General features: G+C 69.3%; 14 protein-coding genes across 14 annotated transcripts; 5 read left to right on the top strand and 9 right to left on the bottom strand.

Moving 5' to 3' along the window:
• Positions 1 to 800: 800 nt before the first annotated feature.
• MICPUCDRAFT_9021 (uncharacterized protein) lies at positions 801 to 1,013 on the bottom strand (the record flags this gene model as incomplete). The annotated part of the gene is made up of 1 exon (XM_003063249.1): positions 801 to 1,013. A coding segment is annotated over one exon (213 nt), but the record flags the coding sequence as incomplete, so codon positions are not given.
• Positions 1,014 to 1,679: 666 nt separating this feature from the next.
• MICPUCDRAFT_48860 (uncharacterized protein) lies at positions 1,680 to 5,111 on the bottom strand (the record flags this gene model as incomplete). The annotated part of the gene is made up of 1 exon (XM_003063248.1): positions 1,680 to 5,111. One exon carries the CDS (start codon positions 5,109 to 5,111, stop codon positions 1,680 to 1,682), a length of 3,432 nt encoding a protein of 1,143 aa, XP_003063294.1.
• A 440-nt stretch (positions 5,112 to 5,551) lies between these two features.
• On the top strand, positions 5,552 to 5,767 carry MICPUCDRAFT_22214 (uncharacterized protein; the record flags this gene model as incomplete). Its single annotated transcript, XM_003063446.1, has 1 exon — positions 5,552 to 5,767. One exon carries the CDS (start codon positions 5,552 to 5,554, stop codon positions 5,765 to 5,767), a length of 216 nt encoding a protein of 71 aa, XP_003063492.1.
• A 178-nt stretch (positions 5,768 to 5,945) lies between these two features.
• Positions 5,946 to 7,163, bottom strand: MICPUCDRAFT_53193 (uncharacterized protein; the record flags this gene model as incomplete). Its single annotated transcript, XM_003063247.1, has 1 exon — positions 5,946 to 7,163. The coding sequence occupies one exon, from the start codon at positions 7,161 to 7,163 to the stop codon at positions 5,946 to 5,948; it is 1,218 nt and encodes a 405-aa protein (XP_003063293.1).
• Positions 7,164 to 7,692: 529 nt separating this feature from the next.
• Positions 7,693 to 8,340, bottom strand: MICPUCDRAFT_42797 (uncharacterized protein; the record flags this gene model as incomplete). The annotated part of the gene is made up of 1 exon (XM_003063246.1): positions 7,693 to 8,340. The coding sequence occupies one exon, from the start codon at positions 8,338 to 8,340 to the stop codon at positions 7,693 to 7,695; it is 648 nt and encodes a 215-aa protein (XP_003063292.1).
• A 373-nt stretch (positions 8,341 to 8,713) lies between these two features.
• MICPUCDRAFT_53191 (uncharacterized protein) lies at positions 8,714 to 11,313 on the top strand (the record flags this gene model as incomplete). Its single annotated transcript, XM_003063445.1, has 2 exons — positions 8,714 to 9,206; positions 9,404 to 11,313. 2 exons carry the CDS (start codon positions 8,714 to 8,716, stop codon positions 11,311 to 11,313), a joined length of 2,403 nt encoding a protein of 800 aa, XP_003063491.1.
• Positions 11,314 to 11,700: 387 nt separating this feature from the next.
• MICPUCDRAFT_53190 (uncharacterized protein) lies at positions 11,701 to 13,237 on the top strand (the record flags this gene model as incomplete). Its single annotated transcript, XM_003063444.1, has 3 exons — positions 11,701 to 12,191; positions 12,290 to 12,467; positions 12,590 to 13,237. The coding sequence occupies 3 exons, from the start codon at positions 11,701 to 11,703 to the stop codon at positions 13,235 to 13,237; spliced, it is 1,317 nt and encodes a 438-aa protein (XP_003063490.1).
• Positions 13,238 to 13,723: 486 nt separating this feature from the next.
• MICPUCDRAFT_5698 (uncharacterized protein) lies at positions 13,724 to 14,632 on the bottom strand (the record flags this gene model as incomplete). Its single annotated transcript, XM_003063245.1, has 3 exons — positions 13,724 to 14,050; positions 14,167 to 14,176; positions 14,247 to 14,632. Coding segments are annotated over 3 exons (723 nt in total), but the record flags the coding sequence as incomplete, so codon positions are not given.
• Positions 14,633 to 15,811: 1,179 nt separating this feature from the next.
• On the top strand, positions 15,812 to 16,657 carry MICPUCDRAFT_4326 (mitochondrial carrier family; the record flags this gene model as incomplete). Its single annotated transcript, XM_003063443.1, has 1 exon — positions 15,812 to 16,657. A coding segment is annotated over one exon (846 nt), but the record flags the coding sequence as incomplete, so codon positions are not given.
• A 341-nt stretch (positions 16,658 to 16,998) lies between these two features.
• Positions 16,999 to 17,202, bottom strand: MICPUCDRAFT_53187 (uncharacterized protein; the record flags this gene model as incomplete). The annotated part of the gene is made up of 1 exon (XM_003063244.1): positions 16,999 to 17,202. The coding sequence occupies one exon, from the start codon at positions 17,200 to 17,202 to the stop codon at positions 16,999 to 17,001; it is 204 nt and encodes a 67-aa protein (XP_003063290.1).
• Positions 17,203 to 17,256: 54 nt separating this feature from the next.
• Positions 17,257 to 17,466, bottom strand: MICPUCDRAFT_53186 (uncharacterized protein; the record flags this gene model as incomplete). Its single annotated transcript, XM_003063243.1, has 1 exon — positions 17,257 to 17,466. One exon carries the CDS (start codon positions 17,464 to 17,466, stop codon positions 17,257 to 17,259), a length of 210 nt encoding a protein of 69 aa, XP_003063289.1.
• A 700-nt stretch (positions 17,467 to 18,166) lies between these two features.
• MICPUCDRAFT_53185 (uncharacterized protein) lies at positions 18,167 to 18,991 on the bottom strand (the record flags this gene model as incomplete). Its single annotated transcript, XM_003063242.1, has 1 exon — positions 18,167 to 18,991. One exon carries the CDS (start codon positions 18,989 to 18,991, stop codon positions 18,167 to 18,169), a length of 825 nt encoding a protein of 274 aa, XP_003063288.1.
• A 164-nt stretch (positions 18,992 to 19,155) lies between these two features.
• On the top strand, positions 19,156 to 20,295 carry MICPUCDRAFT_53184 (uncharacterized protein; the record flags this gene model as incomplete). The annotated part of the gene is made up of 1 exon (XM_003063442.1): positions 19,156 to 20,295. The coding sequence occupies one exon, from the start codon at positions 19,156 to 19,158 to the stop codon at positions 20,293 to 20,295; it is 1,140 nt and encodes a 379-aa protein (XP_003063488.1).
• Positions 20,296 to 22,492: 2,197 nt separating this feature from the next.
• MICPUCDRAFT_22395 (uncharacterized protein) lies at positions 22,493 to 23,434 on the bottom strand (the record flags this gene model as incomplete). The annotated part of the gene is made up of 1 exon (XM_003063241.1): positions 22,493 to 23,434. A coding segment is annotated over one exon (942 nt), but the record flags the coding sequence as incomplete, so codon positions are not given.
• Between the last annotated feature and the right edge of the window lie 10 nt (positions 23,435 to 23,444).

Raw genomic sequence — 23,444 nt, 5'->3', positions numbered from 1 at the left:
GTCGTCCTGGTGGTCGTGGTCGACGAAGGAAAAGCCCGCGGCGGCGGCGGCGGCGACGACGACGGCGACGACGCCGAAGAAGGCCAAGTCTCCGTCGAAGAAAGCCTCCTCCAAACCCCCCCCAGACCCGCCGACGGTCGTCGCGCTCGAGATCTTGATCGACGCGGAAGGCACCGGCGTCGCGGCCGCGATGCGAGACAAGCTCGCGCGCGTCAACGCCGCCCTCGCGAACGCCAAAGCCGAGCTCGACGAGACTTCGGAACGACTCGCGGCGCGCGAACTCCAGCTCGACTCCTCCGTCGCCGCGTGCGCGGCGCTCGCGGACGAACTCAACGACCGCGACGCGCAGCTCGAACAGAGAGACGCGGCGCTTCGAGAGCGCGAGAGCGCGCTCAGGGAGAAGAGCGAGGCGCTGGAAGAGGCGGAGGCGAGCGCGTCGGCGGCGCGGAGAGAAGCGGACGCGCTACGAGCCGAGCTCGCGTCGTTGAGAGACGTGACGATCGCGAGCGGGGAGGGGCAAGGGAGCGACTCGGAGCTGTTCGACGTGCCGCTGCTGCTGGATCAGGATCAGGATCAGGATCAGTCCGCGGTGGTCGAGGACGAGGAGGCGGAGGAGGTCGGGGAGGCGGGCGGCGAAGCATAATTTAAAATTTATCCTCAAGAAGAGCGATCGCGAGTCGTCGTTCGCGTTCGCGACGTCCTCGATCGATCCGATCCTCCGCGCCGCTCTTCTCTCTTCTACCACCTCGCCCGCCGTTCCTCCTTCCTCCTCACGCCGCCTTCCCCTCGTCTACGATCACGCCAATCTTGTACTCGTCCACCATGTCGTGCACCCGCGACGGGTGCTGCGGCCCGAAGAACCCCGCCGTCGCGTCCCCGCCCGCGTGCTTCGTTATCGCCGCGACGCCACCCGGATGCTCGTCCGCGTACTCCGTGAGGTCGTACACCTTCCCCTTGATCACGACCCACAGGTCGTCCTTCGTGTCGTGTTTCGCCACCTCCGAGACGGTGTACTCGCCCGCGGCGCCGCCGTAGCCGCCGCCGACGACGCGCTTCCCGCCGCCGGGGAGAGAGGCGATCTGGCCGAGCATCTTGAGGATCAGCCTCAGGGTCGTTCCATACGAGCGATTGTCGGGGTGGAGTGCAAAGGCGTCAGGTGGAGTTGAAAGGCGTCGAGGTGTGTCGGTATTGAAACCGAGGGACCCTGGGCGGAGAGACACGCCGGGAAACGTCCTTAAGGATCGGCGTTCACCACGCCAACGCGGTCGTATGGGGACCAGTGTGAGATAGAACGCACCTCAGCGCGGGATACGCGAGCACCGCGACGAGCGTGCAGAGCGCGACGACGGCGTACGGCGCCGCGGGGGTGGGAGTCGTCGTCGTCGTGGGGGACATGATGACGCGACGACCGCGCGGGCGGTGTTCGGTCCGCCGACGCGCGCGACGAAGTGACGAGGCGCGGGGAGGGAGGAATCGCGACCGGCGACGAGCGACGACCTGACGACGTCGAGAGCCGCTGGCGAGGAAAATTAAATTACGAACCAAGCCCGTCGTCGAAAGGAAAGGCGTCGCGCGCGCGCGACGACGCGGCACCTCGCGCGGGCGGACGCGCCGTATTAATTAACAACAGCTCTCCCTAAGACCCGCCCGCCCTCGCGTCCGACGCGTCGTCATGTCACTCACGCGTAGAGGTCCTTCAGCATCGTCCCCAGCTCTTTCGCGCGATCGCGCGAGTGCCGTTTTTGCGACGCAACCTCCGCCAACAGCGCGCGCATCTCCCCTTCGATCCTCCGCACGCGCTCGCCCGCGGCGTGCTCCCGCTTCGCCGCCGCCGCCTCCCTCTCGCGCGCGGCGACGATGGACGACTCGCACTCGGCTCTGACCGCGACCGCGTCCTCGCGCGCGCGTCTCGCCTCGGCGCGCGCGTCGGCTTCGATCGCGTCGCGGTCGGCGACGGCGGCGGCGAGCTCGTCGCGCTCGGCGCGGAGATTTCGCTCGCGCTCGCTAAAGAGGGACTTGACGTTCTCGACCTCGCCGCTGACGTACGACAGCATCTGGTCGCGCTCTTCGATCTCGCGCGTCATCGCCTCGGCCTTGTCCTCCGCGGCGACGCGCGCGACGCGGGCGTCCTCGGCGTCGCGTTCGAGCTTGTCCACGGCGGCGTCCGCGGCGGCGAGATCCGCGCGCATCAGACGGAGTTCCTCTTCGAGGCGTCGCGCCTTCTCGTCGGATTTACGCTCCGCGTCCGCAGCCTTGTTCACCGCGCCGTCCTTCGCGTCCTTGCTCCGCGCGGCTTCATGTTTAAGCGACGCGATGAGCTCGCACTGCGACTCCAACATCGCGTCCTTGATCCGAACGTTATCCTTGGCCAACTCCATCTGCGCCCTCATCGCGTCAACCTCCTTCAACCCCGCGGTCGCTCTCAGCTCCGTCTCCCTGATCCGCGCGAGCTCCTCCTTCGCCGCCTTCTCCCCCGCCTCCGCGAGCGTCGCGCGCTTCTCCGCCTTGCGCGTCCGCGTCTGCATCTCCCCGAGGTCGTTCCGCGCCGCCGCGAGGTCGTCCTCGGCTCTCGCGCGAAGCCGCTTTTCCCGGGACAGCTCCTCGAGCGCTCGCCTCTGCTGCTCGCACACGTCCGCGAGCTCCTCCGCGAGCGCTTCCGCGTCTTTGCGCCCGCTGACCGCGGCGCGCGCGACCGCGCGGAGCTCCTCCACCTCGCGCGCGCCGACCGCGCGCTCCGTCTCGAACTCTCCGAGCGCCGCGCGGAACTCGTCCTCCACGGCGGCGAGTTTCGCGCGCGACGCCTCGGCGAGCCGCGTCGCTTCGTCCTTCGCGCGCGTCGCCGCCTCGAGCGCGGCGGTCTTCGACTCGAGCTCGGAGACGTGCATGGCGCGCATGGCGCCGAGGTTCGCGCTCGCTTCCTCTCGGACCTCCGCGAGCGTCGCCTCCGCGGCGGCGGCGGCGGCGGCGGTGGCGGCGGCGGCGGCGTCCGCGGCGTCGCGCCGAGACGCCGTCTCCGCGTTTTGCTCCGTCAGCCACCGGATCGCCTCCACGTGCATCTCGATCTCAGCCTTCGCTTCTTCGAGCTCCGCTTTCACGCGCTGCATCTCGCGGTCTTTCGGCGACGGCGTCGGCGGCAGCGCCCCCGCGGTGGCGACGTAGGAAGCCACCGTCGTCTCGATCGCTCCCGGTTTCGTCTTCTCCTTCTTGTCCTTCTTCTCCTTTGAAACCACCGCGGGCGCGGTGAACGACGGCGCGGTCGGGTCCAACGCGGAACTCGACGCCACCGCGGCGCCGCTCGCGTCCTCCACCTCGGTCATGTCCGCCCACGACGTCGACGACGCGGCGCTCGGCTTCTTTTGTGGTCCCCCGCCCCGCGTCGCCGGCGCCGGCGTCAGCGCCCCCGGCGCGGCGGCGGTCGCCGCCGCCGCCGCCGCCGCCTTCGCCTCCGAGCGACCGCGGCGCGTCTTCGGCGGCTCCGGCGGCGGCACGACCTTGCTCGCCGCCCGCTTCTCTCGCTTACCCGTCGCCGCCGCGGCCGACGCCGCGGCGGCGGGCTCCTCCCGCGTCTCGGGCGCCGCCGCCGCCGCCACCTCCTCCACTCTCTTCTTCAACGCCGCGAGCTCCCCCGACACCCTCGCGACTCTGGAGGAGTCCTCGTCCTCCTCCTTCCTCTTCCTGGACGCGCGATTCGCGGCGTCCGCGTCCGCGGCGTCCGCGTCCGCGGCGCTGCTCGTCGCTTGCGTCCCCGCCTCGCGTCGTCGCGCGGCATCCTCCGCCTCCGCGACGGTCGCCGCCGCTCGCCGCCTGGCTTCCGACACCACCGGGAGGATATTCCGTTCGATCCGCTGGAGTCGCATCTCGTGGTCCACGACCGCGGGGTCGTCCACGGCCACCTGGACGCTCTTCCGCGAGCGCGCCGGGGAGGTGAACGCGCGCTCGCGGCGCGAGACCGCGCGCGTGGGCGTGAGCTCGTACGACTCGCCGGACGCGTCCGAGTTGGACGGCTCCGGCTCCGGCTCCGGCTCGCGACGTCGGCTTCGACGCGACGGTTCAGGTTCTTCTCGCGCCGGCGCCTTTTCGTATTCCAGGTCGCGCCGAGGCGGGAGGTCGATCGACCGCCCGGACCTCGCGCGGTACCGTTGCAGCGCCTCGTCGATCTTCGGCGTGCGCTTCGGCGACTTCGACGCCGCCGGCTTCGCGCCTCCGCCGCCGCCGCCCGCGCTTCGAACCTCCGCCTCCGTCTCCTTCACCGCGCGTTTCTCGTTCAAATCCTTCCCGACCGCGGATTCACCCCGCTCGAGCGCGACGGCGTCCGCGGCGATGGGGACGGAGTCCAACTCTTCGATCCACGGCGCGATGGCGGCGATGGCGTCGCGATAATTCGCCATCGCGCACACCGCGTTGTCGTTCCCGCTCCTCGCGACGCTCATCGCGTCCAACGAACTCGCGGTCGAGTCCGAGTCCGGCGTCGACTTGAATCGTATCGACCGCAGGGACGCGACCGCGCGCAGCCCCGCGGCGACGTCCGCGAACGATCCGATGCGGTTCCGTCTAACGTCCAGATGTTTCAGCGCCCAACGCTTCCCGTCCCGCCGCGGCGTCGTCAACGCGTGCAGGGACCGCACCCTGTTATCCCGCATCATCAGCGTCTCCAGTAAAGGCGCGCCGTCGTCGACGCCGGACAACGACGCGATGCGATTGTTCGTCAGGTCTAACCGCTTCAGCGCGGGCAACGCGCAGAGGCCTTCGACGGCGGCGATGGCGTTGGAGGACAGATTGAGCTCCACGAGGTGCGTCGCGCACGGACGCATGAGCGGGTCGACGTCCATCCTCGTCAGCGCGCATCCGTTCACGCACAGCGATCGCAGGTTCGCGAACCGAGCAAGGTGCGTGATTTGCGTCAGCGACTTGACGCCGCCGCCGTAGCACGACAGCTCTTTCACGAACTCGTCCGGGACGCTCGGGTCGTCCCTCAGATCGACGGGCACGAGCTCGTCCTCCCCGCGCTCGAGCTTCTTCTCGCGTTGCTGCCGCGCGGCGTCGTCCTCGTAGCGCTGCTGGAGCGATACGCGCCGGGCCGCGCGCTCGGGGTGGTGCCGCGAGCCCCCCATCGCGCGCGGTGACGATGGTCCTTCGCCTCCCTCGGTCGCGACGGATTCTTCTGATGCGGGATTTTTTTCTCTCGGACGAGACGACGAGCGCGCCGCGACGACGCCGGCGCGGACGAGCGCGCGCGCTGCCCGCCGGCGCGCGCGGACGCGTTTGAAGAGCCTTCGCGCGAGGCGATGCCCGCTCGAGCGTCGCGCCTCGAGCGTTCCGCGGTGCACGACGCGTGCGCTCGCGAGTGCGGATTCGAAATTCGCCCTCAAACGGTCGTCTCATCTGTCTGGGCACTTGCTCTGGGGACTGGCGCTCGACGACTGGCTGCGTGACAGTTCTGCGTGACGACCCACCCGAGCCACGCGCCGACATTTCTTCTCCCTGCCGCCATTCCTCTCGACGCCGCCGCCGCACGCGCGCGCGACGCGTCGACTCGAACGACGTCGCCGCGATGTCGTCCTACGACGAGGTCGACCTCGAGGACATGGAATGGAACGCGGAGCTCGGCGCGTTCACGTACCAGTGCCCGTGCGGGGACCTGTTTCAGATCAGCCCCGAGGAGCTGCGCGCGGGGGAAGAGATCGGGCACTGCCCGTCGTGTTCGCTCGTCATCACCGTCGTGTACGAGCCGGAAGACCTGAAAACGCTCATACCGGAGGGGTTTTGAGCGAGGGGAAGGAGGGCGCGGTAGCGGGGACGTAGCGGGGGGGATACCTAGCGGACGGGGATAGCACTAGCGGCGCGCGAAAAGGTCGAGAACAGCGTTCGAACGAATTCTTCTCGACACCACAAAATAAATATCGCGCGTCCGCGCGCGTCGCCGCCGCCGTCGCGGCGCGTTCGCGTCACGCCCCGCGCGAGAGCGCGGACCTGCACTCGCGAAGCTCCCTCGTGATGATCGCGAGGCGTCGTCGCGCGTCGTTCGAGACGCCGCCGCCGCCGCTCTCGCCCCCGACGCGCGCGCTCTTCGCCCCGCCGCCGGCGGACGACGACGCTTCCGCAACCGCATCCGCCGCCGACGCCGCCGCCGCCGCCGACGCCCACCCCGCGTACAACCACTCCAGCGCGTCCCCGACGTGCGCGCTCGCGTCATCGAACGACGACGACGAATTAGAAGAAGAAGAAGAAGTACTCTCGGCGCGACGCTTCAGCGCGAGGATCCCGCGCGCGGCTCGAGCGAACAACACCAACGACGCGACGCGACGCTCCGGCGCCGCCGCGGCTTCGCGCCGTCGAATCTCCGCGGCGACGCCGCGCGCGTCTCCGCTCTCGTCGCCCTCGTCGCCCTCGTCGCCCTCGTCGCCCTCGTCCTCGCGCTCGCGCTCGCGCTCCGCGCGCGCCCTCTCGCCGCTCTCGGAGACGTCCGCGGCCATCTCTCCCGCCGCGGTCTCCGCCATCGGCTGCAGCGCGCGGACGGCGCGTCTGAGCTGCGCCGAAGCCTCGTCCGCGTCCGCGCCCGCGTCCGCGCCGCCGCCGCCGCCGCGCGCCCTCGCCGCCCTCGCCTCGACCTCCGCCAACCGCACGCGCGCGGACGCGAGCTGCAGCGCGTCGTTTCTCGCCGCGTTCGCCGCGAGCGCGCCGCCGAGCCGGTCGAGCCCCAACGCCCGCCGCGCCGTCGTGAACGCGCGGAGAAGCGCAGCCTCCGCGGCGTCCAATGCGGTCGACGCGCCGCCGCCGGCGCGCAGCTCGAGCACGTCCACGCCGCGCCGCATCGCGTCCAGGGCTTCGTCGTAGCGCCCGAGCTCGACGAGCGATCCCGCGAGGGCCTCCGCGGCGGCCGCGATCGCGCCGCCGTGCCGCGCGGCGGCGGCGGCGCTCGTGACCCCGCGTCGCTTTCCCCTCGCGCGCGCCGCCGCCGCCGCCGCGGTCGCCGCGTCGTCGTCGTCGTCGCTCTCTCCTTCGACCCCGGGCCCCGCGCCGCCGCTTACGCCGCTTACGCCGCTTACGCCGCCGCTCGCGACCCACGCCGCGTGCTCCCGCGCCTCCAGCACCCGCCTTCGGATCCCCTCCGCGGCGTGGTGGTCCCGCATCAAATCCCCGCGCGTCTGCGCCAACCGTTCCATCCGCCTCAGGGTCGAGGGTCCATACGAGCGAACGTCGGGGTGGAGTTCATAGGCGTCAGAAGCGAAGTTGAAAGGCGTCGAGGTGTGTCGGGATTGAAAGCGATGTGTGGGCGGAGAGAAACGCCGGGAGAGAAAGTCCTTAAGGATCGGCGTTCACCACGCCAACGCGGTCGTATGGGAACCAGTGTGAGATAGAACGCACCGCAGCGCCGTCGACCCGTCGCCGCGACCCGCCGCGTCGGATATCCTCAGACTCTCCTCCAGCAACACCGCCGCCGCGGCCGCGTCGCCGCCCGCGCGCTTCGCCTCCGCCATGTGAAACAGCGTCGTGGCGTACTCCGGGTGCTGTCGCCCGAGCGCCTTGGCTTTCTTCTGAGCGGCGGCGGCGGCAGCGCGCGAAGCGACGAACGTCGGGGCGGAGTCGAAAGGCGTCAGAAGCGGAGTTCATCAAAGGCGTCGCGACGCGTCGGGATCGAAATCGAGGGACCCTTGGTGGGCGGAGAGAAACGCGCGCCGGGAGAGAAAGTCCTCAAGGAATGAAGTTCACAACGCGAACGCGGTCGTATGGGGACCAGTGCGAATCAGAACGCGCCTCAGCCGCGGCGGCGTACGCGTCGTACGCGGCGCGGTGATCGCCGCGCGCGAAGACGCATCCCGCGTAGTTGTGCCACGCGACGCCGACCGCGGGGTGCGTCGCGCCGTAGTGACGCTCCAGCGCGGCCGCGGCTTCCTTGAATAACTTCTCCGCCTCGGCGTGGCGCTTTTGAAGGCGGAGCGACTCCGCGAGGTTGTTCTTCGCCGCCGCGACGTGCGGGTCCTCGGGGCCGAATCCGTTCGTCGCCTCCGCGATCGCGCGGCGGAGGTACCGATCCGCGTCCGCGTGGCGCCCGCGCGCGCTGTGGTCGCGCGCGATGTCCGTGTACACGCGCCACTTCGCGGTGGATTTGCTCGCGGCGTCGCTCGGGTACGCCCTCGCGATCGGCGCGTCCAGAGGCGCGGGCGACGGGGAGGAGGAGGAGGAGGAGGAGGACGACGACGACGACGACGACGACGGACCCGCGGCGGTGACGTCGGCACCGTCCTCGCATCGCGCCGCGTCGCGCGGGGACGCGGACGCGGCGGCGCGAGCGGCGGCGGCGGCGGCGGCGACGGCGCCGCACCGCGCGGAGGGGTTCATTCTGACGTCCGCGAGTCGGAGAGAGGGTGACCGACGCCGCCGGCGGCCGCGCTGCCGCGTGTGCGTGCTCGCCGTCGTCGCGTCCGACGAAACCAAAGTGCGTCGACGTTTGCGTCCAGCGCCAAAACTCGGCGTGGTTCTGTTTCGTCGCGTTCGAGGCGGGTCGACCGAGTCGAGGCAGCCGGTCAATCGCGGCGTCGCTACACCACCGCGCTCGCCTCGCGTCGGCCCTTTCGACGACGGCTCCACGTCAGCGACGAGGCGGCGCGCGCGGCGTTTGGTTTGAACGACGACGCGCGCTCTCCTCGGCGACGACGAAACGAGGGCAGCGCGCGCCGACTCCCCACCGCGCGCGCGACGGACGGCGACGGCGATGGCGTCCGACGCGGCGGACCCGTGCCCGCAGCGTCGGCGAGCCGCGCTCGATCCGCCCCCCGATCGCCCGCGCGCGGGAGGCGACCTCCTCGACGCGTTTCGGGGGGCGCCGCCGGCGCCTTCCTCGGGGCGAGACGACAACTCGAGGCGCGAGGACTCGACGTCGCCGCCGGACGCGCCGCCGCGGACGCGCGCGCGCGCGTCGCCGTCACCGTCGCCGTCGCAGCCGATCACCCCGCCCGCGCCGCCGCGCTCGCCCCGCGACGCCGCCGACGTCGACGTCGCGTACGGCGACGAGCCGTCGGACCTGCGCGCGTCGAACGCGCGGCGCCTCGACGCGCTGCGACGCGCGGTCCTCGAGCTCGAGGCGCAGTTTCGCTGGGACGCGCAGCAGCCGACGTGGGATCAGTGCAAAGATCACTGGCGCGGACGCGTTCGGGATCTCGTCCCGTGCGCGAACGCGTGCCCCTCCTTGTCGCGGATCTTCAGCGGTGCGCGACGCGTACGCGTGCCCCCCGCGCGTCGCGCGTCCCCGCCCCTTCCCGACGCGTGCGTCTCTTTTTTGGCAGTGCCAAAAACGCGAGGAAAAGAAGTTTCTTCTTTCACTTTTTCGACGCCTCGCTCGCGCCGCGCGACTCGCTTCCCCCGACCGGACCGTCCCTTTCTCCCGCCCGACTTGCTCCCGCAGACGTGGAGGCGTCCATATCCTTGAACGCGCAAGAGGACGAGTGGTTCCAGGTGCACCGAACGACGTGGCTCGAGCGCCTCAAGTTCCTGAAGTTCGGTTCCGCGCGGGTGCTCGATCGAGTGGCGAGGGTCGTGATCCACCCCGAAGAAGAAGAAGCCGCCGAAGACGCGTACAAAACCCCGTGGTACCTTCACTGGGCCCTCTGCGTCTACGGCGTCCAGATTCTCATGCTGTACGGGAGCGTGAAATCGATCGGATGGAAACCCCTGGAACACGGCGGGTGGACCGACGCCGAGGCGAGCGATTGGGTGAACCGGGTGACAGAGCTCGTCGACGTGCCGACGGACCGGCCGCCGCAGCTCTGTCGGTCCGTCATCGAGGTTAGCGCCGTCGACGCCATGAACACGCTCGCCCGAGCGTGTTCGATGCGCCTGTTGTCCCGTCGCGGCGGCGTGCACGTCGCGCTCTTGGAAGAGTACGCCGCGTTGCGATCGCAGATCATCGTGTTCAGCTCGGTGAACGGCGACCGCGCGTTCGCGACCCGGCAGACGAGCCAACGCGCCGACGCGATCGCGACGGCGTGGGCGGTGCATCGTAAGCACCGCGAAGAGCGTCGCCGCGTCGTCGTCGAGCGCGCGGCGGTCTCCAGCGACGACGACGAGGCGTACCAGTCCGTCGACGACGAGGACGGAAGGGACCGGGACCAGTACGACGAGGACGAGGACGACGACGACGACGAGGACGACGACGACGACGACGACGTCGACGACGTCCTCGGCCGCGGTCCGAACCGCGTCGACAGGGTCGTCCGCTCCACGTTCGGCGAAGACGCGTGGCGCGAGTACGAAGCGCGCGCGTCGCACGGGCGCGTCACGCCCTCCCCAGATTTTGACCCGGTCATCAGACGCGTCGCGCGCGCGGCGACGCGGCGACGCGGCGACGCGCTCGCTCCCGACCACCGCGAGCTCCTCGAAGACGTTCGAAGAGACGTCGAGACGGCGCGCCGCGCGTTGGAGCGAAGCCGCCGCGACCGCGACCACGACCGCGATCGCGACCGCGAACGCGACCGCGAACGCGACTACCCGATGGCGGTGTCCGCGGCGTTGGAGCGAAGCCGCCGCGACCGCGACCGCGAACTGGAACTCGAACGCGGCCGCCGCGCGCTCGAGGCGTATCGCGTCGAGGAGCGTCAACTCGCGGCCGCGGCGGAGGCGTCCATGCGCGAGGTATCGGCCGCGCCGTCCGCGCAGGCCGCGGCGGAGGCGGCGTCCGCCGCCGCGCGCGCCGCGGAGGCCACCGCGGACGCGTTCCGCCGCCGCGAGCTGCCGCACGTCTCCACGCCTGAGGAGTGCGCGGACGCCGTCATCGCCGCCGCGCAAGAGGTCTACGCGCGCGCGGGCGTGCCCTATCCCGCGTCGTTCCCGCAGCAGACGACGGCGGCGGCGGCGTTCGTCGCGACGATCGAGGACCGCCGCGCGCTCGAGGCGTATCGCGTCGAGGAGCGTCAACTCGCGGCCGCGGCGGAGGCGTCCATGCGCGAGGTATCGGACGCGGACGACGCGGACGACGCGGACGACGACGAAGACGACGAGCGTTCGCGATCGCGGCTGACGAGCCCGGACTCGCGCCCGCCCGAGGACGTCGAGCGGCTCGTCGCCGGGCTCTCCGCGCAGCTCGAGGACGCGAGGGACGCGCTCGAGATCGCGGAGAACGAGCTCACGTGCCAAATTTGCTTCGAGGAGCGGCGAGACGCGGTGTTGATGCCGTGCATGCACATGTTGTATTGCGTCGGGTGCGTGGATCGGGTCGCGACGGAGGCGATGCGCTCGGGGCAGCCGGATCGGTGCCCGTGTTGCCGGCAGAGCGTGTGCGGGGTGCTGCGGTGTAAGGCGTCCGCGCGGGGGGGGTGAACGGCTCGAGTGCGGCCGTTACGACGATGAAAACGTGAAGACGACGACGACGACGACGACGACGCGTAGCGTGTGATGACGAACGATGCATACGAGCGACACGAACGACGACGCGACGCGACGTTTTTTGGTTTTTTGGTTTTTTGGTTTTTTTCGCGACTCTTCGGCTCCCGCCCGGGGTTCGCGTTCGTCGACCCTCCCGGCCCTAACGCGCGCGCCACACGCCTCCGCGCGCGAGACACGCGTCGCACGACACCCCGCGCGCGTTTCCCCTCGCCGCCGCCGGCGCCGTCGTCGCCGCCGTCGCCGTCTTCGTCCGCCGCCGCGGGTCCTCCTCCTCCTCCTCCTCCTCGCGCGGACACGTTTTAACGTTTAACACGTCGCGTCATGGCGTCCTCTGAGGGCTTCGCGGTGACGTCCTACGCGACCCCCCCCGCGTTCGCGCCCGCGATCGAGCTCGACGACGGGCACGTCGTCGTCCGCCTCGCGCGGAACGCCCTCGCGACGAGAGACGCGAAGCGGGTGGACGCGAACTCGCGCGTCGCGCTCCGTCTCCGCGTCGCGCCCGGCCCCGGCGAGCGGGGCGGCGGCGACGACGACGACGACGCGGCGTCGTCGAAGGCGACGACGCACGTCGTGCACGTCGACGGCGCGCTCGTCGAGGGCGTCGAGACCGCGCTGCTCCGCGGCGGCGAGGACGGCGCGGGGATGACCGCGGGGGACGTCTTCTTGGTCTCGTGCACGATGGACCGAACGCTGACGGACGACGCGCCGTTATTCGCCCCCGGAGCGATAGACATCACGAAGCGTCGCTACGACGAGACGCACTTCGAGGTGGACGTGCTCGCGGTGGAGGACGCGTGGCCGGGGAAGATCAGGTGCGATAAAAGTTTTTCACCCATCGCCCGGTTTCAACATTTGATCGCGTTCCTTTTCAACTGACCGATGAACTATTTTTGTATGGAACGACCCTCAGCGGCACGGCGAAGCAGAAGCTCGAGCGCGGCGAAGCGCTGAAACGCCTCGGGAATAAGCTCCTGAAAGAAGGACGCGCGCGACGCGCGGAGGTCAAGTACGCCGCGGGGGTGGAGATGTTCACCGTGATGGGCGCGGAGTTCGTGCACTCGAACGTGCCCACCGCGGAGGAGACGAAGGTGCGTTCGTTCTGTGCAAACTACAGACCACGTTTTTAACTCACCCACCCCTCGGTTTCAACATTCGATCGCGCTCCCTTTCAACTGACCGACCGAAACACGACCTGCGGCGTCGCGCGAAGACCAACCGCGACGCGGAGGCGATGGGCGCGGCGTTGTATAACAATCTCGCGGTGTGTCTCATGAAACGCGACGCGTTCCACGACGCGGAGATCGCGTGCACGGAAGCGCTGGACCTCTCCCCGGGGAACATCAAGGCGCTGCTGAGGCGAGGGACGTGCCGCATAGACACGCTGAAGTGGGACGAGGCCGAGGTGGATTTTTTCGCCGCTTTGAAACACGCCGCGGCGGCGAACGACACGAAGGCGTTCTTCGCTCTGGAGCACGACCTGCACAAGCAGCGGATGCGTTTGAAGTCGATGCGGAAGGCGCAGGACGCGAAAGACTTGGAAGTCGTCTCCGGGATGTTCGACCGCCTGTCCGGGAAGGCGCACCAACGCGCCCACGACGCGGTCGCGCGTCGACGGATCCAGAAAAAAAGAGACAAGAGCGCGACGTGGTACGACGCCGCCGACGTCGCCTTACCCGGCGAGGCGTTCCCGATGACCGGGACGCGCGCGCAGAGCGCCATCAAGATCGACGTCATCGACGCGGAGATCGCGGCGGAGGAGGAAGAAGAAGCCGATGAAGCGCGCGCGGATAAGAGCGAGATGTACAACACGTTGCTCCGGACGGGGGCGATGCGGATGTACAATCCCGACAACTTTTGAAGACGCGAGCGAGACGCGAGACGTCGCGCGTACCGCGTGGCCGAGCGTGTGTCTCTACTTCCTCTTCGCGCGCGCACCCTTCCCCGGGCGCTTGTTCTTGTCCTTGCCCTTCGTCCCCGCCGGCGATTTCTTCCCGCCGCCGCCGCTTCCGCCGCCGCCGCCGCCTTCCCTGTCCTTGTACTGACTCTTTCGACCGCGCTTAAACGGCGCCTCGTCGTCGTCGCCGCCGTCGCGTCTCTTCTCCGCGCCGCTCGCCCCCTTCTTTTTCTTCCGTCCGTTCTCGTCGAGCTTATCCCGGGCGGATTTATTATCGCGCTTCCTCTTCTTCATCCCCGCGAGTTCTTCCTCCATCGCCGCCTTCTCCTTCGCCTCTCTCTCCTTCCTCCGCACGTTCGCCTCCTGTTCCTCCCTCCGTCGCTTCCGCAGCGCCTCCTTCGTCACCGCCTTATTCTCCAGCTCCAACACCTCCTCCTCCGTCTTCTTCACGTACGCGTGATACAACACCCGCCCCTCGCACATCCCCTCCTCCACCTTCACGAGCTCGAGCTCCATCCGCGGGCCAATCTCCTGCAGGATGATCCGCGACCGCGTTCCTTCGCGCGCGACACGGTTGTAATCTTGCGTCAAGTCCACGCGCGCGTTCACCGCGTCTTCGCCCTCGCTGTCGCTGTGGTCGCTGCCGTAACCTTTGCTCGTGAGGAGCTCGCTGACGTCCGCGAGGTCGCCCATGTTCGGAACTCGACGCGTCGTGAGCAGCTTGCGGATCGCCTTGTTCGTCCCCGTCGGCGCGGCGGAGACGCCGTAGTGCCGGAACTGAGGGTCGTTCCGTACGAGCGAACGTCGGGGTGGAGTCGAAAGGCGTCAGACTTGGGAGTTGAAAGGCGTCGAGGGCGGGTATTGAACGCGAGGTGTGGGCGGAGAGAGACGACGGGAAAAGTCCTCAAGGATCGGCGTTCACCACGCCGACGCGGCCGTATGGGGACCAGTGTGAGGAGAACGCGCCTGGAACCTCCCGGTGGTCTTGTCGTAGTCGATGAGCACCGCGCGCTGGCACGTTGAGAGCTTCACCTTGCGCACGTTGATCGCGGGGAAGAGGTTCTGGAACGTGATCGTCGCGAGCTTCTGATGCGGGGCGTCGCCGAAGTTGTTCAACACCACGAGCGGCGGGGAGAGGAACGCGTTCTTCGGCGCCCTCGGGTTGCGCTGCGACGCGAGCACCTCGCGCGCGAGCGTGTACTGATGCACGCGGAACGACAGCGTCGGCCCGCGCGGGGTCTTGCACACCTTGACGTACTTGCTCGCCTCCGTCGCGGACAGCATGAGGAAGTGCGAGACGCCGAGCACGCCGGACACCTGCACGAAGTCCTTCAGCTTGTTTCCTTTGCTCTCCTTCAGGTTCGCCGCGGTGTGCGGCTTCATCACGTCGCGGAGGTCGTTCTCCAGATCCTTGACGTTGTCGGGGTGGAGTTGAAAGGCGTCAGGTGGAGTTGAAAGGCATCGCGGGCGGGGATTAAACCGAGGTGTGGGCGGAGAGAGACGACGGCGAAAGTCCTTAAGGATCGGCGTTCACCACGCCGACGCGGTCGTATGGGGACCAGTGTGAATCAGAACGCGCCTTGACGAGCTCGGAGAGCTTCCCGCGTCGAAACACGAACGAGCGCGGCGTCGCGGTCTTCGTCGCCCCGGACTTGTCCGCGCCCGTGGCTTCGACGTGCGTTCGGACCTTCTTCCGTCGCGTCTTCGCCATGGTGCGCGCGGGGGGGGGGGTGGACCGACCGGCGGCGCGCGCGCGAACGGGAAATGCGTCGTCGCCGCGGAATCCGCCGCCTCCCGTCCGTGTGTGCTGTGAGCTCTGCGGATTGATCTCAGGGCCTTCCAACAAAAAAAAGTTCATCGGTCAGTTGAAACGAGACGCGATCAAATGTTGAAACCGAGGGATGGGTGAAAAACTTTTGAACAGCCGCCGCCCAGCCGCCGGCGCGAAAACCGTTGCGCGTTGCGTTGCGGCGATCGGGAATGACGGAATAAAGCGCAGCCCGGGCGCTTTATCGCCCACGACAGTGCGACCGCCGCCGCGCACGCGCAGCACCCGCGCCGTTCCCGAGGCCGAACGTTCGTTTCGTCGGCGCGACCTTCATCGCATACCACGGAAGGATGGCGATCCTTCGCGATACCGAGACGTCCGCGGCGACGGCGACGACGACGACGCGCGTCGCGCGATGGAATCGACGAAGAGAGGAAGGGATTCGCGCTGCGCCGCGTTTCCCCGCGAGCGGCCGCCGTCTCGGAGGCGGCGCCTCGCGCGATGCCTCCTCCGCGGTGGCGTCGAACGCGCCGACGCTGGCGTCGCTGACCGCGTGCGGCGCCTCCGACGCGCCCGCGTTCCTCTCGAACCCGCGGTTCGCGTCGATGACGGGCGCGCTGCACGCGCGCCGGGGCTCGACCGCCGCCAATCGTTCGATTCCCGAACTCGCGGTCTCCGACGCCGTCGCCCTCGACGACGACGTCAGCGTCGCGCGCTTGATGCAGCGCCGCCCGATCGCGGTCGTCACGAAGGTCCTCGGCGGCGGCTTCGCGCTGTTCCTCGCCGGCGGCTGCGCCGGCGCGCTCGCGAAGACGTGCACCGCGCCGCTCGATCGACTGAAGATCATCATGCAAGTCTCCGGCGCGAATCAACAGTCCGCGGCGGCGAAAGCGGCCGCGTCCGGCGGCCTCATTCCCGCGTTCATCGCGATCGGGAAGTCCGAAGGTCTTAAAGGGTACTGGAAGGGCAACGTCCCGCAGGTCATCCGGATTCTTCCGTACAGCACCGCGATGCTGAACTCGTACGAGTTTTACAAGAGCAAGCTCGCGGACCAAGAGACCGGGAAGCTCTCCGTGCCCGCGCGCTTAGCCTCCGGCGCGGCCGCCGCGTGCACGGCGACGCTGGTCACGTACCCGCTGGACATCATCCGCCTGCGGTTATCCGTGGACCCGAACATGAAGACGATGTCGCAGGTCGTGACCGCCATCTTAAAAGATGAGGGCCCGAGCGCGTTCTTCAAGGGCCTCCCGGCGACGTGCCTCTCCATCGCGCCGTACAGCGCGCTTAACTTTTGCGCGTTCGATCTCTTCAAGCGCGCGATGCCGGACAGCGACTCCGCGCGAACGATCGCCGCGGCGTCGTTCATGGCGACGCTGCTCGCGAGCGGGACGTGCTACCCGCTGGACACGATCCGTCGGCAGATGCAGTTGAAGAGCTCCACGTACACCGGCGTCGTGGACGCGGGCGTCGCCATCGTCGCGCGAGACGGCGTCGGCGGGCTGTTCAAAGGGTTCGTCCCGAACGCGGTGAAGAACGCGCCGAACAAGAGCATTCAGCTCACGTGCTTCGATCTCTTCAAGCGGAAGATCAAAGAGAGCGAGAGGGCGCTCGAGGAGGAGAGAGCGCTGTACGCGGCCGAGTTGAAAAAGGCAAAAGGGGGGAAGAAGAGGCGCTGAGCGACGCGACGCGACGCGCGCGCGCGTCGGTGTACTCAATCTGTTCATCACCCTTGCAGTGTGTGTTTGCCCTTCTTGCGTTGAGTTGACCGTGACCTTGTACATACGATGAGACTACGTTTATGATCGCTCGCGAGTCGCGTTCGATCGCGACGAGAACGACGACGTCGCGATGAATGAAATGAAAACGACCCCGCCGGTTTACGCATTCGCACACTACGCGCCCGCTCTCCTCCTCCCGCGACGCCTCGCCTCGCCTCGCCTCGCGCGCGATTCGCTCATCACTCGTCGTCCGGCTCCTGGCACTTGCCGTATTCGAACAAGCCGCACTTCCCGCCCCACGGCATGATTTTGTTCCGAATGTTCAAGTACGAGTACGCGGGCCGCTCAGCCGGGTGGTGGTGCTCCATGTTCATGAACGACCACGCGCCGAGGCAGACGCACGCGGGCATCGCGATGAAGCTGACGCCCTTCCACTTCTTCATCTCGGCTGCGGGGGGAGGAGGTTTGGGCGGGTTCGCGGAGGGGATCGGGACGGGTCAGCGACGCGACGTCGCATGGGGGGGAGACGGAGACGGGAGGACGGAGGAGATATTAGGGTAAAGAGACCGAAATCCGTCCGCGCGGGGAGGGGACGCACCGATCTCTTCCTCGACGGTGCCGCCGCCGGACATGTTACGGCGCGCGACCCGCGTCGGGGCGGCGCCCGCGCGGCGCGCGAGGTTAAGAAGGGCGGTGCGAGCGGACATGGTCGACGCCCCGTGTGCGCGCGCGAGTGACGAAGAAGCTTCGGACGGATCCGTTCGACGACGGGAAAGGACGCCCTCTCGGCCGAGTCGCATCGGCGACGCGCGCGGAGATTCGCTCGTTTGGTTGCTGGCGCATTTTGCAGGTTCACTTCGCGTTTCGACGTCGCCCGCCCGCTCTCTTCCGCGCCCACGCTACGGCGCGGTCTTCGCTTCTAACGCCGCGAGTAAAGCCCGCTTCTTCGCCGCGAGAAGCGCCTCCAAGTCGTCCACCGCGGGAGGCGCGGCGGCGGCGGCGGCCTCGCCCGTCGTCTTCGCCCTCTTCGCGTCGAGCGCGTCGGCGTGTGGGTGCGGAAGAGAGCGGGCGGCCGCCGTCGCTTCGCGCAGCGCCTCTTCCGCCGCCGCCGCGTCCGCCTCTTCCGCCGCCGCCTCTTCCGCCGCCGCGTCCTCCGCCGCCGCCTCCGGCTCCGGCGTCTTCCTCCGCGCGACCTCGATCTTCACGACGTGGTTCCCGCACTCCCCCTCCTTCCCCCCGCCCACACCCCCGCCGTCCTTCGGCAGCCCCTTCCCCTCGAGCGTCTTAGGGCCGTTCCATACAAAGCGATGTCGGGGTGGAGTTGAAAGGCGTCAGATGGAGTTGAAAGGCGTCGATGGCGGGGAATGAAAGCGAGGGGTGGGCGGAGAGAGACGCCGGCAAAAGTCCTTAAGGAATGGCGTTCACCACGCCAACGCGGTCGTATGGGGACCAGTGTATAGAACGCACCTTGACGTCGCCCGTCTTCGCGCCCTCGTCCACCCACGTCGTCTCCGCGCCCCTCAGCGTCTCGACGTCGAAAAACCCGCCCCGCGCCGCGTCCTCCGCGCTGAGCCGCAGCGTGGAGATGATGTCCGCGCCGTCGCGCGCGAACAGCTTCGACGGCATCACGTGGATCTTCGCGTGGACCTTCACGCCCGTGATCTGTATCCGCGCGCCGTGCGCCACGCCCGGAGGGACGACGACGCGGCCTTGGAAAAAGTCCTCCGTCGCGCCGAGGGCTTTGCAGTTCGCGCACGTCACCGGCGCGCCGAAGCCGCGGCCGTCGCACTTGGCGCACGGCGCGCCCGAGGCGACGACGCGCTTGCCGTCGCACGCGTCGCACGGCTCGCACTTCAGCCCGACGCCCGCGCACCAGGGGCACTTTTTTCTGCGCGGCACCATCGCGAGCTTCGTCGCGCCGGTCAGCGCTTCCTTCAGCGTGACGTTCACGAGGACGTCGTCCCCGGCCGCGCCGTTCAGCCGCGATCGCTTGTCGTACTCGGAGCGTTTCACTTGGTCGGACAGCACCTCGTACGCGGTCACGATCGCGTGGTACCGCTTCTCCGCCGCGGGCTTCTCGCGCTCGTCGCGGATCTTGTCGGGGTGGCATTTGAGGACGAGCTTGCGGTACGTCTTACGGATCTCCTCCGCGGTCGCGGTCGGGGACACGCCGAGGGCGTCGTACAGGCTGTCGCCGCCACCGGCGGCGGCGCCGGGGAGGGTGGACGCCATGCCCGCCGAGGGAGGGGCCGCCGCGGAGGCGCTGACGGACGCGCGGGTCGAACTGATGAAGTGATTTGCGTTCATTTCATCTCGTCTGCTCGCGCGTCATCGTCAGCTCGTCAGATTTCATTTCAAACCGCGCGCGCTGGCCTCGAACGACGCGAGTCCGCGCGATGCCGCACTACCGCCCCCCGGGCCCGCGGAACCCGATGGTGCTCGCGTCGCTGATCCCCCCCATCGCGGACGCCGAGCCCGCGCTGCACGTCGGCTCGTTCCCGTTCACCGCGGGGAAGTTCGTGCATTCGCTGCGAAGCGACGACGCGGAGGTCGTGTCGACGTCGTGCGTCGACTTCGTCGGCGTCGCGAATAAGATCATCGTCCCGCACACGTTCTTGGACGCGGTCGGGCCGCTGCTGGACGTCCTCGCGCGCCGCGACGACGGCTCGTTTCGGTGCGACGACGAGGGGTTCGACGTGCACGTCCGCGCGAAGGCGATCGTGACTCTCGTGTGTTTGATGGGGTGCGTCGAGGGCGTCGCGCGGCGGATGATAGACATGGGCGTCACCGGGAGGCTCCTGCGCGCGGCGCGGGACGAGGCGGAGATGGAGACGGAGAAGATGCGCGAGGAGACGAACAACGCCCTGATTCAACCGCCGCTCGTGCGGACGCTGCTCCCGCGCGCGCGCCTCGGGAGCGGCCTCGACGTCGTCGCGTTGGAGTGTCTCCGCGCGCTCGCCGCGGACGACGCGCACGCGCGGAGCATGATCGAGGACGACACCAGGGACGACCTCCTAAGGTTTTTGCTCCCTCGATGCGTGCACGGGGACGTGGAGTACGCGCCGAAGTCGCCGTCGTGCCCGGTGAGGGTCGCGGAGTTGTCGTGCGACGTCGCGTCCTCTTTGGCGGCGTGTCGGACGGAGCCGCTTTTGTTTCAGCGGACGTTTCACGCCGCCGCGGGGGTAACGGTCTTCGCGAGGGCGTTAGTCGCCGCCCCGAACGACCGCGTGCGGATGCACGCTCTGCTAGCGCTGGGCGTCTTGGCCGCGACGCCTGAGAAGCACGAGGAGCTCGTCCGAGTGCCGCTCGCGCCGACCGCGATACACGCGGCGACGACGAGCGAGAAGGTGGAGGTGAGAGGACTCGCGAGGGACGTGTGGGAGCTGCTCTCGTGCGACAAGCGCGTGGAGCGGTTCCTGAACAACGCGCTGAGGACGGAGAAGGAGCGCGAGCGCATGGAGAAGGCGGCGGACGGGGGTGGGAAAGAAGAAGGGAAAGAAGAAGGGGAAGAAGAAGAATCGAATAGCCCTAGCTAGGAAGTACGGAAGTACAACGCTACCACACTACGCTCAGCGCGGCCATCTCTCTCGCCGCGTCCGGGTCCCCGCCCACTCGCGCGGTATCGCAGAACGCGCGCGTCATATCCTCGCGCTCCTCCTCCGCGACCGCGTCCGCCGCGACCGCGTCCGCCTCCGCGTCGCCGCCGTCCGCGCGCGCGTCGACGGCGCCGGCGCCCGACGAGCGCCCCGCGCGCGCCGCCGCCGCCGCCGCCGATCGCGCGAACGCCGCCGCGTCCTCGCTCGACGCCGGCTCGATCTCCCCGGAGACGTAGGACTCGTACGTCGCCATGGACGCCGCGTCGACGACGTGGACGTGGACGCGTCGCGCGCGGTCGTCCTCCCGAACCCTACGTCCTCTGAACCCTAAACCACCCCCCGCCGCGACGTCGACGTCGACGTCCGCCTCGACCTCGACCTCGCGCTCCGAGGCGGCGGTGATCGCCTCAGGCGGCGTCTCTCGCGCGCGCAGCCTCACGGGCGTCGCCTTCTCGGACGCGTCGAACGACACGAGCCTCGACGGCGACGGCTCCGCGAAGTTCGACGACCCGGTAAAAATCCCGGCGTCGCCTTCGAGGATATCCCAGCGCAGCGCGCGCGTCGGCGGCGGCGCCGACGAAGAAAACCTCTCGTCGTCGTCGTCGTCGTCGTCGTCGTCGTCGTCGTCGTCGCGGTCCCGCGCGACGACGCCGCGACTCCCAAAAGCGCCGTGGCCGTTGACCCCCCCGCGGACGACGCCCAAAAACATGTCGATCCCCTCCTGCTTCTCCGCGTCCGTGTACGCGTTGCTTATGAACCGCCGCGCGGAGACGACGAGTTTCGACGCCTCCCCCGCGACGCCCGCGAAGAACCCGCGCCGGGACCCGCCGGGACCGACGCGACCGTCCGCGCCCGCCTCGCTCTCGTGCGCATCGCTCCCGCCGTACTGCCACGCGAGCGTGTTCCCCATGGCTCTGTACATCTGCATCAGCGTCTTCGCGAGCGACGCGGTCAGCGGCACGCGCGGGTGGTCTAGCACGCCGAGCGCGTGGAGCTGCGCGCCCAACGCCGCGAGACCCCACGCGAATTGCGCGACGTTGGTTCGGTCGAGGCAGTCGATGCAGTGCGAGCGAAGGACGCCTCGCTGGACGACGACGCCGACGCGTCGCCGCGCGTCGCCGCCGCCGCCGCCGTCGCCGTCGCCGCCGTCGTCGTCGCGGGGCGCGGTCCCACCGCGCCCGGCGGAGACTAAATGCTCATAGGACCACCGCCACGGGTCCGCGGAGCTCCCCGCGTACGGCGCGCGCGCGTCCGGGTCGCCGCCGCCGACGCGACGGACGTCCGGGAAGAGCCCGGTGACGAGGTCGCTGCCGCCCTTCTCGAAACACTTCGACGCGCGCGCGACGACGCCGCCCGCCTTGGCGGACGCCTCGCGCTGGGCGGCGCACGCGGCCGCGAGCGGCGCGAGCGGCGCGAGCGCGAAGACGCCCGTGAGCGCGATGGCGCCCTCGGCGACGTGCGTCAGCCGCGTGAGACCCGGGACGACGGCCGGGACCGCGACGGGGGCCGGGACCGGGACCGGCGGCGCGGCCTTCTCCTTCTCCTTCTCCGGGGAAGAACGACGCGTCGGATTCGACGCGGCGTCCAAGTCGCTCTCGCTCTCGTCGTTTTCGTCGTCGTTTTCCTTCTCCTCTCCGTCCGCGTCCCCGCCGCCACCGCCGCCGCTCGCGCTCGCGCTCGTCGTCCGCGTCGTCGTCCTCCTCGCCGCGACGCGCATGTGGTGCTTAAAATCCCATCGCACGCACGCGACGCGTTCCCCCGCGTCGTCCAGGCTGTTCACCCGCTCCAACGCGGCGTCGAGCTCTCTGCTCAGCACGCTCTCGCGCGGTCTGCGCTCGCGCGACCGCACGAGCGACAGCATCACCACCGGCCCGCCGCCGTATCGCTTCCGCACCTTGCGCGCGTGCGCCGCCGTGGCGTCGTGCAACGGGTCCAGGTTGGGCCGCGTCACGATCTCCGGTCGCGTCGTGAGCGCGGACGCCTCCTGCGTCCAGAAGAGCGGGATGCTTCCGCGGAGTTGCGTCGCGGAGGAGAGCGAAGGGAGCGAGCGGAGCGAGCGCGAGCGCGAGCGCGAGCCCGCTTCGTATGGGCAATTAGCCTCAGACGCGCCCTCGCGAAGGACGTCGTCCCCCGCGTCGACGATCTGCTCCGTCTCCACCTCGTTCGCGACGTCGCCGCGCTTGTCCACGCCGCGTCGGTTGTATCGCGTCCCCGCGAAGTGCCGCGACCGACGCGCGATCAGCGTCACCGACACCGGACGACCGAGCAGCGACAGCCGGCGTTGCTCGAAGTGCCCGTGGACGATCGGGGTCAGCCACTTCCGCGCGGCGGCGTCGCCTAACGCCTTTCGTAACGGCTGGGATATGAACGCGTTCCACGAGAACATCCCGTCGAAGTCTTTAACGCCCGCCTCGTCGTTCGCGTCGCCCTCGCGGCGGCGGCGGCGCGCGCCCCCGTCGCCGCACAGGTTCGTCTGGACGGTAGACGTCAGCGGGTACGTGTACGAAAAGAAAAATCCGTCGGAGAGGTCCACCCACGCGAGCATGCGTCGTCGTCGTCGCTCCTCCGCGTCTTGCGCGCCTTGCGTCGAGAGCGGGTACGCGCGCGCCGTCTCCGTCGCGTTCGCGAGCCGCACGAGCTTCGTCTCCGCGATCTTGTGCACGGCGTGCCCGCACACGCGCCCGAGGGCGACGCGTTTCGTGACGACGACGAGGTAGTGCGCGTTTAAGAATCGGATGGTGCCGAGGACCGCGCATCCGCGCGCGACGAGTCGGCAGCCCCCGGTCGTCGCGTTCGCGTCCTCGATCGCCCTCAAGAGCTTCGCGCACTGACCCTCCGTGTACTCGACGTCGTCCTCGCGCGCGTCGAGCGCGCCGTTCGAAGTCTCCTCGCGCGCGATGCGCGCGACGCGCCATCGCGCCTTGTCTCGCGTGCGTCCCACGAGGAGCATGCGCTCGCGCGTCTCGTAGAGACCGAAGTCGCACAGGAGCGGAGAGGAGGAGGTGGACGACGCGGGAGACGACGACGACGACGACGCCGTGCCGCCGCCGCCGCGCGCGGCGTCCGTGTTTAGTACCATCCCCCGCGGC

The sequence above is a fragment of the Micromonas pusilla genome (genome assembly GCF_000151265.4).
Source record: "Micromonas pusilla CCMP1545 genomic scaffold MICPUCscaffold_14, whole genome shotgun sequence".
NCBI lineage: Eukaryota > Viridiplantae > Chlorophyta > Mamiellophyceae > Mamiellales > Mamiellaceae > Micromonas > Micromonas pusilla.
Note: the sequence above shows the minus strand (reverse complement) of the source record. Positions and strands in the feature narration are given on the sequence as shown.